At 43.2% G+C, this 13,922-nt stretch overlaps 1 protein-coding gene across 1 annotated transcript in view; it reads right to left on the bottom strand.

Moving 5' to 3' along the window:
* cdk14 (cyclin dependent kinase 14) overlaps positions 1-13,922 on the bottom strand; it is a 485,271-nt gene that overhangs the window by 435,830 nt on the left and 35,519 nt on the right. Inside the window, exon 2 of the mRNA XM_030394396.1 lies at positions 1,189-1,220. Within this exon, the coding sequence (XP_030250256.1) occupies positions 1,189-1,220 (32 nt within the window). The remainder of the gene's footprint in view (positions 1-1,188; positions 1,221-13,922) is intronic.

Here is a 13,922-nt window from a genome sequence, read left to right on the forward strand (position 1 = left end):
TTGTGGTGTGTCCCACAATATTTGCACTCTTCAAGGTAGTAATCTATACTGAATCGAGTAAAATCGGATATTGAAGGAGAAAATATGTGGCAAATTTGCAGTTTTATTGCTCTGTGTCTGCTGGATGCATACACAGGGAACAAGATTAAAAGGCCAAAAAGTCTAACATGTGGTGGTATCAAATGCTGGCAACACAAAAGAAATGTAGAATGGCTGCAGAATACACACTGGACAGCAAGTCTGCCAGTAATCATAAGTGCAAACATATAGCAAGTCAGCACTAGTCCTACAGATTCATTAGCATCTAAAAAAAGCATTGCAATATCCATAGTAAATCAACCTCCCCAAAATTATACTGTATATGCACTGCCTAGAGTTTACCATTTCAACCATATAAAAGCAAGGTTTTTTAATATAATAGTCTGTACTTAAAAATGCTGTTGACCTGGCACCTTTACAAACAAAATTTCTTCCATTTAATTTCAATTTCACATTGAGACTGGGACAGGGAGGTGGGGGTGTTATTAGTAATTTCAGGCACAAGCCTTCATTATACTGCATCATGTAGAGTGGGAAAAACATGAGGGCTCAATTCCCCAGATCACAGTACCTGCTCAAAGAGAATGAGACAAAGCTCTAATAACTGACCCTGGTCATTAGCTCACCATGTGTGGATTAACCAGTCTCAAAAGAGCCTTCATTTGACAACACTGTTAACGATTCATGTCCAATGAGACAAATAATGTCTGAAAAATGGGGTTTTCACATATGTCAGTGTTAACTGCTGGATGGTTAGCACAATGTTTCGTAACAATTGGGGGATGGATGTGAAACAAGTCCGGAGCCCTGGGTACACTGAGACTGACAGAATCTGATTGGTGCGTTTTGTGGTGTCTCATTTGGCAGGCCAGAATCGCTCTGTAATGGCGACCGACCCTGAGGGATGTCTCTGAGATGAGAGAAAAAACCACCAGGCACACCTGAATATATTACACACCATATGTACTGAGTAACAGGAGAACTCACATACAACAAAAATCAACTGCAATGCAGTCCTGACAACATCTGGCCAACAAAACCTTGATGAATAATCTGAGTGAAAAACACATTTTATAACAGCGTAGTATAGCCCTGAAACTGGGCCAGAAATGTCACAAGCTCTCTTAGATTCACTTATTTTCTTCCTACCTCGTCAAAGCCGCTGTCCTCTTTCTTGAAAGCTGCAAAAAGAAGAAAGGAAGAGACAATCAGACACTGGCTGTACTGACACCTTTTAAAGAATGAACAAAATGAGAAGTTTAATGGTAGAACTTTGTCAGTGCACTGAAATTTGTCAGGAATTCATTCTGTGCGCATTAAAGCAGTGAGGGTTCTACTTTGGATTGAACTGAAAAGATGGTCAGTACTGCTGGTGCTGATTCACTTCTCCCATGGAGTGTCATCAGAGGAGGGCTGAGCAGCACTAGCAAGGACAGAATGATTACAATTCCACCAAAGGAGAAATGTTAAAGAGTACAGAAACAAAATAATTCAGAATAACTTCATCATGTTTTTTTTAACAAATAAAATATAAATAAAAAAATCTCCATCTCTTGATAGAATTGGTGTTTTACAGCAATGATGCACTTACTCCATACTCAATGCAGTGTGTCCTCTACATTCATTTAGGAGTGGCGGCCCGCCACTCCTGAATCCTAGCCGCCGCTCCTTCAAATTTTTTTTTCTTTTTTTTTTTTTTTAAATTGTCGCAAATACACCACCGCCGCATCATATCTCCACCTTCACAGCAGAGTCCTGCACTGGGTCGGGTGTCGCAAGTGCTGAGGTAAACTAGATAACTATCTTGCTCAGTATCTACTCTTTGGAGTAGACGTTAATTACTCGCGAGAGCGCGGCCTTGAAAGTGACATCACGTCAAGCACCCAGGCACCAGGTCGGAGAGTCAGAGGAGTGTCATCTTGAAAATAGGGCAACGACTCACCGGAGAAAAGGTAGACTTATTAGCTTAAGAAAACTTATAATAGAAGTTCAATAGACATTCGCAAAATATTGATGGCCAGCTAAGGTTACGTAACATATCGGTAGCTTAATTAATTGGGCCCGGTGCCAACTCAACTCAGTGCCGCTAACGTGAGTAAACTAATTGATAGCATTAAGCGAATATATACACGCCATGATGTAACTGCTGACTGCATTTTCAGATGAGCTTGTTCAAATATTTCTCAAAGAAGAGAAAGGCACCTTATGAAGATGACGCTAGTCAGGCATCATTAGCCTTTTACTGACTCAAATGATGATGGTTAGGTAAAAAATTGTGTTCACACTTGTAATCAGATGTGATGTGAGTGTAAATTATCTAACGTTAATGTTTTATGTAATCGTATAAGACAAGTAACATTAGACAGGGAGGAGCAGTGGAACAAAGTGAAGGAAAGCAGAGTACAGCAGGGGGAGAGCCGAGTGAATGAGCCGGAGAGCAAAGTGATGGTGCAGGAGAGAGAGATGGGACCCTAAATTAAATTAAATTTAAATTAAATAGAAAAAATATATATTTTATTGTTGTATTTTTTGTTATTATTTTTTATTTTTACATTCAGCCTTTAAAAAGCCATTTTCCATGCCAGCCATTCAATAAAAATGGGGATTATGCTGGGCATAAAAGTAAAATCTGCAGTCAAGTGTCATTTGTTTATGCTGCCACGGCTCCCCGGAGAGCCTGCCCCCGCTGCTGAAAAAAATCCAAGAGGAAACACCGCAATGATATATTTCAGGGGGTATTTATAATGTGACATCATGTCTTTGCATCAATCATATTTAAAACATTAAATCTAGGTGCTGTATCACAGGCAACTGGACTTATTTCAGTTCCTTGAAGATGTTTCACTTCTCATTCAAGAGGCTTCTTCAGTTCTAACGAACAGGAGGGAAGTTTTATCAACATTTCATGTTGATAAAGTTCAAACCCTGGATTATTAGCCTGTAAACTACATTAGTGCACTAAAGTACAACACAAATGACCCAGACCTGGTGGAGGTCTGTGCTCTAATCACACCATTTTCTAATAATATAAATTACAATATATATTATAAATTATTGATAAAAATGTACATGCTATGATTATATTACTAGTACTGACTGACTTAAAATAGATCATTTATAAGTGGTGTTGTTGATCAGCATACTTGTGAACACCAGCGCATGTTATGGTAAAGTTCATGTTACCAGTGTGAACGTTGTTTTTTTCATACAGAGATGTGGAACCATATCGGACTGTTAAACAGTTAGCTTTACCCCTGACTGCCTCCTGCAACTCTGATGGTGGAAAAGGTATGCTTGACTTCCATCCGGGGGATATTTAACGTTATATTATCTATCGCTAACCTGCAGCTCTTTGAACTCTTTGAACAAGTCCGCATGTCTGTCAGCTGAAAGTGGCATGAGCGCTCCTGCCGACCGTCCTAGGCCTGTTGAAAAAGCAGACGCACGGAGCGAAATATGGAAATATTTCGCTAACGTTGCTGACAGTAAGGGCAAGCCCACGGACACCACAAAGCCTGTCTGTAAATGATGCTTTAAATCTGTAATGACCAAGAGAGCCAACACGTCTGTCTCGCTCTGCTCTGTGACTGTCACCATGAAACCACGCCCACTCTGTCTGCAGGCAGTGAGGAAGCAGAGGGAGGCTGCACACAAAGACACGCTGCCCCACTGTCGCACAAAGTTAATAAAGTACCGATACTAATAAAACGTGAAAAAGTATTGTTTTTAATGGCTGGGTACCGCGGTACCTTTCTAGTATCGGTTTACCGTGCAACACTAAATCAAATCAAATCAAATCAACTTTATTTATATAGCACCTTTCATGCACCTACATGTAAAAATGCAACCCAAAGTGCTTTACATTAAAAGAAAAGAAAATGAAACAAACCCCCTTACATCCCCACTCCCTCATTCATGTAACACACACACACACCCTTGAGCATACTACACTGATACGTACCCCCCCCCCCCCCCCCCAACAAGATAAAGTGGAATATGGCTGAGCACTGATAGACCAAGTGAGGAAACACCATCTTATGGGAGCCATCCCCACCGAGAGCCGTCCAAGCCCACGACTACAGGGGACGCCGCCACAGAGACCGCCCCGACCCAGACAGATAGGGGCCCATACCACAGCCGTAAGGCCCTGGGGCAGGACTCCCCAACTGTCGAGGCCCGGACAACCCCCAGGATGGCACCCCCACAGGCAGGCCAGACAGTGCTCCCGGAGTGGAGGGCCCCCATGAGGAGAACACTGGAGCTGGAAACTAAGAAACAATAAATAAAATAGGTACTAAAACAAATGAAAAACCTCCTAAGACAGCATAAATGAATGTTAATATAAATGACCAAGAGCAAAACATAACTTTTAAGCACTAAACCCGTAAAAGCAGCATTAAAAATAAATGAATAATAAAACCTTTAAGAGAAAATTAAAGGACAAAGAAAATGACAGGACAGTATAAGGGCCTGTCCCAATTCAAACCCTAGCCCTTGATTTGAGCCCTTGCCCTAGATTTTGCCCGTTCCCGCGAGGGGGTAGGGTGTCCCAATACTTTAGGGAGCAAGGGGAAGTGCCTATCCTCCCCTAAAAATGCCCCTCGCCACCAAGTCAGCTCTGGACCAGGCTTGCGGGCAAGGGAGTATCCCATGATGCCTTGCGCACTCAGCCAACGGCAATTTTCTGGAGCAAGATGGCGGCTACTGGTGCAAACAACAATTACAAATGTAAGTATATATTCGCAAATACCACTGTAAAAAAAATTTGAAACGTGTTGGAATATGTTAATTAGATGTATATGCAATGGACTGTTAAGTTATAGTTTGAAAATCGTTATTTGACGAAGTTCGTAAATATGCCGAGTGCTTCGCAAGAGTCTGCCCATGACCGGGGGTGTGTGTCTCGGTTTATACAAGCGGATTTTTCGTGCTTATCCAGGCTTCAAATATTCTTGATAACAAGGCGTAATGAGTACAGAGAAACCTGAGTTACACGTTCAGATTCAGAAGCGAAAACTCGCAAAAGTTACAGAAACGCTGTGGACACATATCAGGTCGTAGCCTATCATATTGAGCATTGAAAACAAATGTCCTGTTCTCATGACAGCTGTCTTTTCAGGGACTCAAGAGAAGACCTTTGGCCTCATCCGCTTTAGGGCAGCCAATGATGCCAGTTTTATTAAAACGAAATTTGCCACCAAAAGCCTGTGGGAGTGAGTGACCAGACTGTACAAATCATATCTGATAAAGCTATTGACCCTAACTACATGCCCATAATATATGTTTACAGGCAAGCAGTGAAAGAGCTGGGCCTGCAGGGTCAAATCTGTAATTATTTGCATAGACATGTTTTGTGTCTTTATCCCGTAACCTACAACTCCTATTACAAAAATCTATTTCACTGTGTGTGTGTGTGTGTGTGTGTGTTTGGTTGCTATTGTAGGACCTAAAAGTGCCAAGGACCGGCTCTGGCACAGACAACGGCGAGAAAACTGTGTCAACTTGGCCGTATTATGCAGAAATGCATGCGATTTTGGGTGGAAGGCCAGCAATTGATCCCCCAGTCATCGTGGCTTCCTTCAGGCCAGCTGAGGAGGACCCCACAGCCTTGCTACTGGTAAAGTGAATTGAGTAGGAATTATAACATTTTCCAAACTAGCCAATAACTTTACAATATGATCTCAGAATTATTTTTGTCCCCAACAGGCCATTGTCACACCATACGCTGAATCCCCCAGGGAGGACCTACCTGAGTCAGTCCCAGCTTCTTCCACCAATCCTCCCACTACACCATCCACCACTCCAACCACAGCCGCCACTCCAACCCAAGTCTCTTCCACCAATCCAGCTACACCATCCACCACCCCAACCGCCACTCCAACCCCATCGCCAAGAAAGAGGAAAAGGAATGCCAACCAGCAAATACTGGACTTCCTACAAGCAGAATCAGCTAATGAACAGAGGAGACATGCAGAATCAGAGAAGAAAACAGAAAGGTTTTTAAATCTGTTTGAAAGACTCGTGATCAAAATGCCCGATAAATAGACTGGTTCTGTTAAAGTAGCCAGTTTGCTAGTCATGGTCATTGCCATATTGTTATTTTGACTCTTCATTTGCTATATAAATTGTTCATTTGTTATTTATATTCATAGATTGTTTTTATTGTTCTGTTATTTATGTTAAGTGTTCTGTTCTTATTAATAAACCTTTTCCAGCAAGTTTATGTGACTATCAATTGTTTTCACCAATCATCATACAAACAATGTAGATCATAAAAGAAACTAGCACCAACATGTTCTAGAAATAATGTTTAATGGAGTTTTAGGGAATTGTTTCCAACTGACCAGGAAGTAATCGATTCTGGGAAATGGTATAAACAAACAAACAAACAATATCCACTGATCTTTACATTTTGTTGAAATGTATAAAATGAAACATATGTACAAAATTAAATAGCACAAAAGAACACGTGCATGTAAAGTATTTACAATTTTCAACAGAATATTCTATTGAGGGGCTTGTGCATTGATCAATGCAGCAAGCCTGTCCCTTGTTGCATTTCCTGGTCTCTCGTGTGCCTGAGCAGCTTCTTGGAGGGGAGGTTCCGGGTCCAGGATGTCCAGTGCCACATCATTGTCTGGTTCCAGGACGTCTCCATTGTCCAGGCAGACATTGTGCAGGAAGGCACATGATGCAATCACCTGGGGTGCAAATGTAGGTTTGACCTCCAAGGCCCTGAACAGAGTTGACCTCCAGCGAGTCTTCATAATGCCAAATGCTCTCTCTACAATAGAACGGGCCTTTGATTGATGGTAATTGAATTTCCGTTGCAACTGGCCATTCACTGGTTCTCTGTATGGAGTGATGAGGGAGACTGGTGTCTCCAAACAAGGATACCCACCATCTCCCAGGATGAAGTATCCATTAGGTGGGTACCTTCTAGCAAGATAGAAAAAAACTGTTTTTAAAAATGCGGGTGTCGTGTACTGAACCTGGATAGCCCACGAAAACATCCAGGAATTTGCCTGTATGGTCACAGAGGCCTTGCATGTTGATAGAATAAAACCCTTTGTAATTTAAATAGTCCAGACGATGGACTGATGGAGGCTTGATTCGCACATGACAACTGTCAATCGCACTAACAGCTTTGTTAAGGACTGGTGTCCCAGCAAGCTGTGCAAATCCATTACCTACAGTGTCCAGGTCTGCAGGCTTCGGGAAAAAGATGGCTCTGTGTAGATTGTCCCAAATTAACTGTGCCACCCGGTGGACAATCCTGTGTATGGTGGATTTAGGAACACTGAAAACTCTTGAGACCACACGGTTGGACAGACCATGGGCAAGCCAATAAACATAGATGAGGACTTCATATTCATGGCCCCAACCATGGTCCTGCTCTCTCCTCATCAGACGCTGTAGGGAATGCATGGCCCGTCCAGATAGTCTGAAATCCTGTCCGGTCTCCAACTCGACATCAAACCACAGGCATAGGATTGGCACATCAATGTTCAATCTGCAGTATCTCACTGGGCGGTCACTCTGGAAAACAATGAACAACAACCCACATTATTGTACGAGTCGTGGCCCAACATAGATTGGTGATATTTACAATGCTAACAATGAATGCAAAGGCATGAAACTATGTTTTTTTTCAGCCACATAAATGATTATTGATTTACCGATCAAAACCAGTAATGCATCATGTTTAATCATTTAACCATAGACTGGAAGCAAATTATACAATCTGAATGTGTAGGCCATCTTTAGACACAATGGTTGGTAGCTGAGCTGAGCAAAGCGCCAAAAAGCGCCAAAATTAAACAAAACGACATACCTGAAACATTGCGACTATTGCGAGCAAACGGCGAATGCGTCTTCTGTTTTGCATATTTCTACCCCGTTGATTTATCAAACGAAGATAAATCAACATAGCCCACACAACAGGCAGGAGCTCCGCTGGAACCGGCATTTTCAAACGTGAATGAAAACCAAAATAGTTTTGAAAATAGTTCTTCTTCTTCTTCTAGTTCGTCTTCTTCTTCTTCTTCTTCTTCTTCTTGTACAATTCCGGCAGTTTAGACGCTATAGTACTTCTTCTGTATGGTGGTTTGCAGTTCACAGGCAATGTGTATCACCGCCATCTACTGGACTGGGGTGAAATCAGACATGTCAATGATGCACGTGACATAGGGAACACGTTCGCTACGTCAGTTTGCATACTAGTGGTGTCCCATTTCTTAGGGGAAAATCTTCCCTTGCACTTCCCTCATTGAGGGGACTTTACTGTGGAGGGAACTCATAGCAAGTGTTCTCAGAGCAAGTGAGAGAATTGGGACAGACCCTAAATGAGTGGAACTAGATGAGTAAAAGGGGACTCGGTTAAAAGCTAAATTAAAAAGGTGAGTCTTAAGCCTGCATTTAAAAGCATCAACAGACTCAGTGGCCCTGAGGCCCTCCGGCAGGCTGTTCCACAGGCGAGGGCCGTAATGATAAAATGAGGCTTCACCAAAGGTTTTAGTTCTAACATTGGGAACAGATAAAAGACCAGTACCGGAGGACCTCAGGGTCCGTGAGGGCCGATACGGTAAAAGAAGGCCAGACAGACTATGTGGGAGTTTCCTCATAGAGTCGTTAGGGCTGCTTGTGGGTCATTGACCCAACTGGCCTTCATGTGGGTTGCTAGGGCTAGGTGAGCCCAGGTGTGAACGGTTGTGAGGCTGTCTGTGGAGGGAGCTCAGTAACCCTTGCTGTAATTACATATATTAAAATGTATGACATCCCAGCCATAACATCAATAAAACCATATAGCTGTGAAGCTCCAGAAAAATGTAGTAAGCTTGATTTTTTTGCATTTGATCACAGATACTGTACATGTTCCTGAAATTAAAAAAACAATGCACACAAAAGCCTGATTGTTTGAGAGGTCTGTAGAACAGAGAGTTGACGTCATGGGAAGCACAATGGTATGACGGTATGATAATACGGAGTATGCAGGCGACAAGGAGTAATTATGTGGATGCCAGTACAACTTTGCTGAGCAAGAAAAGGCAAGACAAAGACAGGTCTATCTGACAGTTTTTTTCGCTACAACTCAGCTAGGTCTGAGGTAATCATAAGGTAATAATACTTTATAATAGGTGCCTGGCTATGTGAAGCAGTTCAATTCATAATGTCTAAATGTTTGTTCAAACAGCAAGTCTTTTGACCATATTCTTCTCCAGTACTGAACTTAAAGTGCTAGGGGGGCTATGGAATGGCCAGTCTGCAGTCAAAATGGCGGACATCATTTCAGCCTATGCCTACCTGCATGTTCACCACTTCCTAGCCCTTACAGAAATCTGGATCACCTTGGAAAATATTGCCACTCCAGCTGCCATTCTCACACTCCCCGAGACAAACAGGTCGAGGAGGAGGAACTGGACTCCTCATCTCACTCACATGGTCCTACCAGGTCCTTCCCCTGGACCACCTACCCAGATCTGCATTTGACTTCCGTGCTGTCTCTGTCATACTTTCTTTCAAACTCAACATTGTGGTGATATATTGCCCTCCTGGTCCTCTCCGTGACTTCTTTGATGAGATAGACGCTCTCTGCGCATCATGATGCCCGTGACGATGGCACACCACTCGTTGTCCTGGGTGACTTCAACATCCACCTAGAGAAGCGGCACTCATCTGAATTCATTGACTTCTTCTCCACATTTGACCTCACACTCTCCTCCTCTCTTGTCTTCACAAGGTCCTGTAGTATCTCGGCACTCTCCATTTCCCTGCTCACTGTGTCTAACCATCACGCTGTCACTTTCTCTCTCCCCTGAAAATTCATAACCTCCCTCATACAGTGATTACACCTCACTCCATCACCCCTCGCCACACCCTGAAAACCCTCTCTACCTCTGCTCTCTCCTAAACTATTCTTTCCTCACTACCATCCACGGATCAATTATTTCTGATGTCAACCAAGAAAGCCTCCTCCACTCTGTTATCCCCCCTCTCCCTCTCTTGAGATGCTCTCTGTCTGGTACGATCACCCCCCCCCCCCGGGTATCAGAATCTCTGCAAACCAATAGATCAACGCTACAAGAAACTATTCTCCATGTTCTCTGCCCTTCTCACCCCTTCTAACCCTCCCCCTCCTTCCTCCCTCACTCACTGTTGATGACTTTGCATTTTACTTTACCAAGAAAGTAAAAAGACATCAGCTCCTCATTTACTCCTACAAAATATGACAGGCTTCAGACTGCTCAGTCCACTGAAACGCCCTCACCAGACACCGAGTCCCTCCGTGCTACCAGAGCCTCGTCCCACTCATCCATCCTCATTGTCTCAACATATCTTCTTGGACTTGGCACCGCTGACTGTGCTCTAAACCGGTTCATCACTGACAATCACACCTTTCAGGTCACATGGAATGGCTCCTTGTCCAAAACCTGCTTTCTGGAAACTGGTAACTGGTCCCCTTTAGTCCCTAAAGGCTCAGTACTAGGACCGCTTCTGTTTTCACAATACACTAGATCAGTGATTCCCAAAATGTGGGCCGGAGGTACTGCAGGTGGGCCGCGAGAGGTCATTTTCTAGTGCCCCAGAGCCAATTTAAAAAAAAAGTAACACTCGATTTCCCAGAAATGTAATAACTGTTACGTTTGTGGGGATGTAAAATCTTTTCTATAATAACTTCCCACGAATGTATAAAACAATGAATAATGGTCATGGTGGTTGTTGTTTGCCGAAATACCTACTAATACTGACCGTGGGTGCAAAATCCAGCTGCTGACTCTCCGCTATCACACAACGGATCTCTCTCCTCTCCGTCTAGAGAGCGGAAAGAAGATTCCTAGAGAGAGAGATCTCTCTAAGATGCTCGACGTCTCCTCTGATCTCTCTCTCCCCCCTCTCTCCTCTCTCTCTAATCTCTCTCTTCGCTCTCTCTCTCTATCTCTCTCTCTCTCCTCTCTCTTCTCTCTCCTCTATCTCTCTCTCTCTCTCTATCTCTCCTCTCTTCCTCCTCTCTCTCGATCTCTTCTCTTCTCTCTCTCTTCTCGGCAAGAGAGACTCCTTAGCATCCTGCGCGCTCTCAACACTCCCCTCCGCTTTCCTCATCTAAGACCGCTTATGCCAAAATTAAAACTCATCATATTTTCTTTTCTCTGTGAAAAGAGAAAAAATAAAATACAGACACTTTTAGAAAATGTGTTAGAAGGAGTCTTTAATGTTTGCATTTTGTTATTTATTTACACTTTTTTCTACTCATTTTCACTGGCGGGAAAGAGTAACAATGGATCGGTGGCTGTCAGGAGTCAAAAGAAAAGCTGTTAATGAGTCAATCTCAACAAGTGATGAGGGTCCAAATGAAAAAAACAAAAAGAAAGGCTCGTCGAAAGTATTAAAGTGAGTACCTATCGCTTGGATTTACGAGTGTGCTCGGAAGTGCTGGCAAACAAGGCGCTGAAACCAAGCAAGCTCCGTCGCCATCTAGAAGCAAAATATGGACAATATTCCTCAAAGCCTGGAGATTTTTTCGAAAACAAGCTGAGATAGTATCAGAGCCCTAGAAAGGCATTTGAATCCTCCTATATCACTGGGAGTGAAAACGCCATGGAGGTTTCCTACTGAGTGGCAAAGCTGATCGCCCAGACCGGGAAGCCACACACCATCGGGGAGGAGTTGATTTTACCTGCTGCCAAAGAGATGGTTGGAGTGATGGTTGGAGAGAAAGCAGCTTTGCAAATCGTTACCTTCACAAGCTACCGCGGAAACCATTTTTGACACTCTGAACGAATTCATGGTTTCAAGTGAAATAGACTGGGCAAAGTGTGTGGGACTGAGCACTGATGGAGCTCGGGCCACGGTGGGGAGACTGACTGGAGTTGTGAAAAGGGTCAAAGACGTGGCTCTGCTGGTCACAGCTTGTCCACTGCAGCATCCACAGAGAGGCGCTGGCCACAAAGACGATGCCTGTGGATTTTAAGACTGTTTTGGAGGAAGCTGTGAGAACACTCAACTTTATCAAAAGTCGGCCACTGCAATCACGCCTGTTTGCCATATTGTGCGCAGAGATGGGGAGCGACCACCAGCAGCTTCTCCTGCACACTGAAGTCCGGTGGCTTTCACGCGGCAAGGTGCTCACTCGACTTTTCGAACTGCGAGACGAAGTCAGGACATTTTTCATGGACTCCCGGTTTGAACTGTTTGATCGATTCTGTGACTTCAAGTGGCTGTGCAAGTTGGCATATTTGGCCGATCTTTTCAGCTATTTAAACGGACTCAATCTATCTCTTCAAGGAAAAACAGCGACCATATTTCATGTCTACATTAAGATAGAAGCCACCATAAGGAAGCTCGAGCTGTGGGATCGAAGAGTGGGTCGGAACCACTACGAGTCCTTTGACAATCTGTGTGATTTTGTCACCAAAGAGAAGAGGCAGGTCCCGGCCTCCGTGGCAGGTGTAATCAGAGAGCACCTGAAAACTCTGAAAATGCAGCTCCGGGAATACTTCCCTGTGCTCAGCGAGCAACACAGCTGGATACAGAATCCATTTGCCCCCCAAAAGGAGGATGCCATCGCAGGTCTCAGCTCCAGGGAGCAGGACAGCCTTGTAGAGTTATCGTGTGATACTGCCCTGAAACTGATCTTCACACAGAAGCACTTGGCACATTTCTGGATGCATGTGTACCCAGAATATACTGATCTGTCTAACAAGGCATTGCTTTTTCTGATGCCTTTTACAACCACCTATCTGTGTGAAACTGGATTTTCAGCACTTGTGGCTTTAAAGACAAAGTACAGGAATAAACTGGATGTTGGACCTGATCTCTGCCTAAAGCTGATGTCTATTCAGCCAGACATCAAGACATTGACAGCTGCTATGCAGCAGCATCACCCCTCTCATTAGGTGAGTTGCAGTCGACACAATGTAACGTTACCCGAAGTGTGGCTCAGAATCAGTATATCGAGATAAACACAGAGACTGGACTAAGACTTGGGTTAATGTCAAGATGGACTTGTGTGTGAAATAGCACTTTGGTTTGCACCGTTAAACGGCCCAGCTGTGATGGACTGTAAATAAGCATTCATGTGTTGTAAGAAATTCAAGTATTGTTCTGATTCAAAGTTTAAGTAATGTTTTGTTTTTTCTCCTTCATGTTGTTATAGGGCTGCTTTTTTATGTACATGCCTACGCTTTTTATTCAATATCAAACAGCCAGGATATGGTCTTGACAGTTTACTATGTGTTACTATTAATGTCCTACATTAGGTGAGATGCAGATGACATAATGTGATTCCTATCCAGTGTATCCATATACTGTTTGCAGGTGGTCTCCTTAATGTTAATTAATATTCTGAAAGAGAGAGAGAGAGAGAGAGGGAAAAAAAACCTTTATTTCCACTAAATAACGGACAATCTCAAAATGACATGATTACCAGATTAGATAGAAATAAATAAATATGTTAAAAAATCTCATAGAAACACAGAGTTAAATCTCAGCTCCCCCTCAACAACAGAACACAGAGCTTTGCTGAAACACCATTGAGACAAAAATTCATCAACATTATTCATTAGAGAGTAGAATCTAAAATCCACTCTGACTCTGGCTTTCACCAACGACACAAACATTGATAACACTTCCTCACCTGACACATTCTCTATTTGATTTTTCCTGCTTTTATAAATAGCCAGTTTGGCCTGTCCTACGACAACATTCAACAACTGCCACTTCTTTGCATTTTCCTTCTTGAAGCCAGCACCAAAAACAAAAGCAGTTTCAGACCAACTCTCACTACAATTCAAAAACACAGTTTTCAGGGTTTCAAACAGAACTTCTAGTCTTCTACAGTCGAGGAAACAGTGAAAAATAGTTTCTGGTTCCTTACAGAAGGGACA

Source organism: Sparus aurata, chromosome 17, assembly GCF_900880675.1.
Source record: "Sparus aurata chromosome 17, fSpaAur1.1, whole genome shotgun sequence".
NCBI classification, from domain to species: Eukaryota; Metazoa; Chordata; class Actinopteri; order Spariformes; family Sparidae; genus Sparus; species Sparus aurata.